Raw genomic sequence first — 7034 nt, forward strand, 5'->3', positions numbered from 1 at the left:
TTTCTATGGGGTTGAGATCTGGAGACTGGCTAGGCCACTCCAGGACCTTGAAATGCTTCTTACGAAGCCACTCCTTCGTTGCCCGGGCGGTATGTTTGGGGTCATTGTCATGTTGGAAGACCCAGCCACGTTTCATCTTCAATGCCCTTGCTGATGGAAGGAGGTTTGCACTCAAAATCTCACGATACATGGCCCCATTCATTATGTCCTGTACATGGATCAGTCATCCTGGTCCCATTGCGGAGAAACAGCCCCAAAGCATGATGTTGCCACCCCCATGCTTCACAGTAGGTATGGTGTTCTTTGGATGCAACTCAGCATTCTCTCTCCTCCAAACACGACGAATTGCGTTTCTACCAAACAGTTCTATTTTGGTTTCATCTGACCATATGACATTCTCCCAATCCTCTTCTGGATCATCCAAATGCTCTCTAGCAAACGTCAGACGGGCCCCGGACATGTACTGGCTTAAGCAGGGGGACACGTCTGGCACTGCAGGATCAGAGTCCCTGGCGGCGTAGTGTGTTACTGATGGTAGCCTTTGTTACGTTGGTCCCAGCTCTCTGCAGGTCATTCACTAGGTCCCCCCATGTGGTCCTGGGATTTTTGCTCACCGTTCTTGTGATCATTTTGACCCCACGGGGTGAGATCTTGCGTGGAGCCCCAGATCGAGGGAGATTATCAGTGGTCTTGTATGTCTTCCATTTTCTAATTATTGCTCCCACAGTTGATTTGTTCACACCAAGCTGCTTGCCTATTGCAGATTCAGTCTTCCCAGCCGGGTGCAGGTCTACAATTTTGTTTCTGGTGTCCTTCGACAGCTCTTTGGTCTTCACCATAGTGGAGTTTGGAGTGTGACTGTTTGAGGTTGTGGACAGGTGTCTTTTATACTGATAACAAGTTCAAACAGGTGCCATTGATACAGGTAATGAGTGCAGGACAGAGGAGCCTCTTAAAGAAGAAGGTCCAGGTCTGTGAGAGCCAGAAATCTTGGTTGTTTGTAGGTGACCAAATACTTATTTTCCACCATAATTTGCAAATAAATTCTTCCAGATCAGCCAATGAGATTGTCTGGATTTGTTTTCTCATTTTGTCTCTCATAGTTGAGGTCTCCCTATGATGCCAATTACAGGCCTCTCTCATCTCTGTAAGTGGGAGAACTTGCACCATTGGTGGGGACTAAATACTTTTTTGCCCCACTGTATGTAACACTTTGGGTTAGCTTCGGAGGTCCAGTATGACAAAATAAGGGAAGTGGATTAGGAAGTAGCACCAGCCGAGCCGAGTGGTTGCGAAAGTTGTGAAGCCTCCTGTGGTTCTAATGGTAGAGCTGGACTTTAATAACTTTACCATTTTTGTTTTTCCTTTCTAAACTGTTATTTTCTACTCTGAAAATCCAAAAATAGCTCCATTCATGTCTAGTGGCGGGACAGGTTGGTCCAGCGCCCGGAGCGAACATACGGAACTGCACCACCCTTGTCCTTTGATAGCGAGTGACTGTCTCCGGCTCCCACCATTTGCCCGAGACTGACGCATCTCTCCTCCCTCTGCATGCCTCATGTTGCGGCTTGTCGCAGGAAAGTGTTGGGATCCGGAGACAGGTGTCCTCAAAGCCATCATCTCCTTCCTAGCTGCCAAGTTGGAGGGCTGTGTGTCAAGGAGGACATTGTGGGGGGCTGTGTGTCAAGGAGGACATTGTGGGGGGCTGTGTGACATCACAGATAGTGTTACAGAGCAACTAGGTAGATGGGACAAAGTGCTACATGTTCTCAATGTCAAACATAGCGAAAATTCTGCTTCAGTAGGAACTTTCATCTCATGGTCCATTGTGGTCCAGCTGTTTAGAACCAACTCTGGGCACCACCAGAGAGGAAACACGCAAGAAGTGGTGACCCCCTGGACAAAGCTGAATTTATGGAGCCATCCAGGCTCCAGAGATATCAGTTGTAGCCACCAGGGGGGTTTGCACAGCTCCAAGCCTGGATGGTTCACCTAGATCAGTGGTACTCAACCTTCCTAATGCCGCGACCCTTTAATACAGTTCGTCATGTTGTGGTGACCCCTCAACCATAAAATTATTTATCCAGTAATTATAATTCATGAGTGTCGTTTTACCTCCAATACTGCTGCTTTCTACACAGTAGCTGCTCTTTACACATCGGAAATATGTGTTTTCCGATGGTCTTAGGCGACCCCTGTGAAAGGGTTGTTCGACCCCCAAAGGGGTCGCGACCCACAGGTTGAGAACCGCTGAGCTAGATGGATGACACCTAGTGGTTACTACATTGATGACACCACTGTTTTCCAGTATTACACATCCGGAGCACCAGCAGCAGGTCTTAAATGCTCCATGCGCATTATTTTGCGCTGGTTAGTGCAATGTTTGTCTTTTCTCACTACCACGGAAGCCACAAACCTATGATAATGTGTACACCGTGACTGTGTGCACGCATCACTGCAATCACCTCAGCTTATAGAGACTCAGCACTTTATAAAGTTCATAGTTTTCTGATCATATTGGGGTTCACTCCCCATCTTCACCATCACTAAAGTTACTAGCCTATGATTGCGTACCTTTTGGCTGTATGCACATATAGAAGCATTCCAGTTCAAAAGCATTCAGCACTTTATTCAGTGTGATTTATTGTGATTTTAATGTGTTTTTTATACTTTTTATGTCATTAGCGCTGCATATTTATTTTATTTATTTACTTCAGCTATAAAACAGGACTTCCTGGCTGGACTGAACCCATCGGTGAGCACTACACCAGAGAGAAGCCCCCATAAAGGTCACCCCCACTTAGAATGAACATAACTTACTTCCCTTCCACGTCTGATCACCAGTCAGTAGGACGAGTTCAGTGTTGTCCGGGAGGGACCTCAGATATTCATCATCGCTCACCTCTGTGCCATCGTCATACAGACACACCCGGGTACTGCTAGGGGGCAGCTGCAAGCAAAAGAGAGAACGCTCGGGTCACCTTCCTTATCACTACCGCAATGCTGAGCAATAAATCACAAATCAAGGAGAACTCTGAGCTCTACATAGATTGTCTGTTCATCGTGTGACTTCCCCTGGAATCTCGCTGAGCTTCCTGTATTTCTTCTCCAGATCTGTGCAGTCACCCCCATGGAAGAAAAATATATTTGAAATACTACAATTTTGGCCGTATTAAAAAAAAATAAAATTTTATATACATATATATACACACACACACATACACATACATACATATATATACACATACATACACATACATATATATACACACACACATACATACACATACATATATATACACACACACACACATACACACACATACATATATATACACACACACATACATACACACACACATACATACACATACTACATATATATACACACACACATACATACACATACATATATATACACACACACATACATACACACACACATACATACACATACATATATATACACATACATACACACACTGCATGTTGAAATATGTTTTTTATATATTACAAAATATGAAAAATATTTAAAAAAAAAAATTTTTTATACATTCTTTAGATTTTTTTTAACAATATAAAAAAGTCGTTTTAACATATATTTGTAAATTCATTCCAAAAATGTAGAGTAAATGTATTTTAAACGACATACAGTATATTTGAGAAATGTATTTTTAAAAATATTTTTCATACATTTTGTAATAACACATTTCAACATACTAATATATATATATATCTTTATTGAAGTATATTGAATATTGTAATATTTCAAATATATGTCAATATATTTTTCTTCCATGTGAGACTTCCTGGAATAAAGACCACCCACTGCTGCGCTCTCTCATTGTGCTGGGAGACTGGTCTGGTCTCCGCCCCCACTATAGTGGGTGGAGCCTGCTGGTTCCCTCCCACAGCTCTGCTTTCTCTCCTTGTGCAAGGAAATTGGTCTGGTCTCCACCCCTTCCTGTTTTCTGCAGTGGGTGGAGCCTGCTGGGCCCCTCCCACTGCTCTGCTCTCCTTGTGCAGGGCAACTGGTCTGGTCTCCGCCCCCCCATGTTGGTTTTTTTGTAGTGGGTGGAGCCTGCTGTGCCTGGCCACAGCTCTGCTCTCTCTCCTTGTGAAGGGTACCTGGAGTTGTCTCTGCTTCCTCATGTATTTTGCTGTAGTAGGTGGAGCTTGCTGGGCCCCTCCCACAGCTCTGCCCTCCTTGTGCAGGGGGAATGGTCTTGTCTCCACCCCTTCCTGCGGCATTCTGCAGTGGGTGGAGCATGCTGGGCCCCTCCCACAGCTCTGCTCTCCTTTTCCAGAGCAACTGTCTGGTCTCCGCCCCCTCATGTAGTTTTTTTTTTAGTGGGTGGAGCCTGCTTTGCCTGGCCACAGCTCTGCTCTCTCTCCTTGTGAAGGATGCCTGATGTTGTCTCCGCCTCCTCATGTAGTTTTCTGTAGAAGGTGGAGCCTGCTCAGCCCCTCCCACAGCTCTGTTTTCCTTGTGCAGGGGGACTGATCTTGTCTCCGCCCCCTCATGTATTTTTTGTACTGGGTGGAGCCTGCTGGGCCCCTCCCACAGCTTTGATCTCTCTCCTTGTGAAGGTTGCCTGGAGTTGTCTCCTCCTTCTTGTGTAGTTTTCTGTAGTAGTTGGAGCCTGCTGGGCCCCTCCCAAAGCTCTACGGGGACTGTTCTTGTCTCCGCCTCCTCCTGTAGTTTTCTGTAGTGGGTGGGGTCTACTGGGCCCCTCCCACAGCTCTACTCTCTGCACAGGCCATGTACAGCACAACAATTATGTCACTGCTACTTTTACAAGGTATTATCTGGTTCTACAAAGGCTTTATTTTATACGTGTGCGATTCGTTTCATTCCAAATCGAAATTCATGCCAAATTTTCGTTAGAGATTTGGATGTATTTGAATTTCTGATCCAGCAATGTGCATGAGAGCCGTGGCTTTCCTGGGTCTCTCCCTCCTCATTGGCTTACATAGTAGTGGGAGACATTGACTCCTGCTACTGGCAATCACAGCCAGTGAGCCAATGAGGAGAGAGGGTCGAGCTTCTCTCTGTGTGTGAACAGACACACAGAGCAGTGGCTCAGGAGCAAGCCTACTCAGGTGCCCCCACAGCAAGCTGCTTGCTATGGGAGCACGAGGGGAGGGGAGAGGGGCCAGGAGTGCCAAAGGTGCTCAATTGGATGGAGATCTGGTGACTGTGGAGGCCATTGGAGTGCAGTGACCTCATTGTCATGTTCAAGAAACCAGTTGGAGATGATTGAAGCTTTGTGACATGGAGCATTATCCTGCTGGAAGGAGCCATCAGAAGATGGGGACACTGGAGTCACAGAGGGATGGACATGGTCAGCAACAATACTCAGGTAGGCCGTGGCGTTTAAATGATGCTCCATTGGTACTAAGGGGCCCAAAGTGTGCCAAGAAAATCTCCCCCACACCATGACACCACCACCACCAGCCTGAACCATTGATACAAGGCAGGATGGATCCCCCACACCATGACACCACCACCACCAGCCTGAACCATTGATACAAGGCAGGATGGATCCTCCACACCATGACACCACCAGCCTGAACCGCTGATATAAGGCAGGATGGATCCACCACACCATGACACCACCACCACCAGCCTGAACCATTGATACAAGGCAGGATGGATCCACCACACCATGACATCCCCACCACCAGCCTGAACCATTGATACAAGGCAGGATGGATCCACCACACCATGACATCCCCACCACCAGCCTGAACCATTGATACAAGGCAGGATGGATCCACCACACCATGACATCCCCACCACCAGCCTGAACCATTGATACAAGGCAGGATGGATCCCCCACACCATGACACCACCACCAGCCTGAACCGTGGATACAAGGCAGGATGGATCCATGCTTTCATGTTGTTTACTCCAAATTCTGACCCTACCATCTGAATGTCGCAGCTGAAATCCAGACTCATCAGACCAGGCAACGTTTTTCCAATCTTCTATTGTCCAATTTTGGTGATCCTGTGTGAATTGTCGCCTCTGTTTCCTGTTGTTAGCTGACAGGAGCGGTACCCAGTGTGGTCTTCTGCTGCTGTAGCCCATCTGCTTCAAGGTTGGACATGTTGTGCATTCAGAGATGGTGTTCTGCATACTTTGGGTGTAACGAGTGGTTATTGGAGTTACTGTTGCCTTTCTATCATCTCCAACCAGTCTGCCCATTCTCCTCTGACCTCCACACGGCATTTTCCTCCACACAACTGCCACTCACTGGATATTTTCTCCTTTTCGGACCATTCTCTGTAATCCCTAGAGATGGTTGTGCGCGAAAATCCCAGGAGATCAGCAGTTTATGAAATACTCAGACCAGCCCGTCTGGCACCAACAACCATGCCACGTACAAAGTCACTTAAATCCCCTTTCTTCCCCATTCTGATGCTCAGTTTGAACTTCAGCAAGTCGTCTTCACCACGTCTAGATGCCTAAATACACTGAGTTGCTGCCATGTGATTGGCTGATTAGAAATTTGTGTTACCGAGCCATTGAGCAGGTGGACCTAATAAAGTGTCCGGTGAGTGTATGATGTGTATTTCAACATATAAATTAAAACAAAAAAAAATATATATATATAAAAGCCCCCCTCCCCCCAGGCTGTACCTGCAACTTCTTGCTCCCCTTCTCTCTCAGCTCTCTCAGGCTCCTGCAGGCCACCCCATATTTCTCAGCACCGTTTAGTCTCCTGATTTTGAATATTTTCATGTGTTTCTCGGAGGAGACCCTTCCGCCCATATCAGGGGAACAAGATAAACATTTCCTCTTCTTGTTACATTGTATCCAGTAACGTATAGGTTGGAGCATGCGCACTGCCCCCTCCCATAATTCACTGTAGACAAGCTGAGGCAATACACCCAATACGCATGCGCACTGCAACCCTGAGTCGGTACGCACCGGACGCATACACCCATGGGTCACATTTTACGCCCAGTACACCATGTACGCATGCGTGTTTCCAGCATAGAAGCTAGACGCACGGCACGTAGACACA

At 46.7% G+C, this 7034-nt stretch overlaps 1 protein-coding gene across 3 annotated transcripts in view; it reads right to left on the reverse strand.

The window, feature by feature from the left end:
- The window catches only part of DFFB (DNA fragmentation factor subunit beta), a 38368-nt gene extending 31506 nt beyond the window's left edge, over positions 1-6862 (reverse strand). For 2 of the 3 annotated variants that reach the window (XM_089665732.1, XM_089665730.1), the window contains exons 1-2: positions 6647-6862; positions 2821-2950 (exon numbers count right to left, since the gene is read on the reverse strand). In XM_089665732.1, the coding sequence (XP_089521858.1) occupies positions 2821-2950; positions 6647-6847 (331 nt within the window). In that variant the 5' untranslated portion in view covers positions 6848-6862. Of the gene's footprint in view, positions 1-2820; positions 2951-5931; positions 6239-6646 lie in introns of those variants that run through there. The other variant, XM_089665731.1, reaches the window with a different exon arrangement.
- Positions 6863-7034: the final 172 nt, after the last annotated feature.

The sequence above is a fragment of the Staurois parvus genome, unplaced genomic scaffold, assembly GCF_062004578.1.
Source record: "Staurois parvus isolate SC_StPar_1 unplaced genomic scaffold, SC_StPar_1.0 ptg002308l, whole genome shotgun sequence".
Taxonomy (NCBI): domain Eukaryota; kingdom Metazoa; phylum Chordata; class Amphibia; order Anura; family Ranidae; genus Staurois; species Staurois parvus.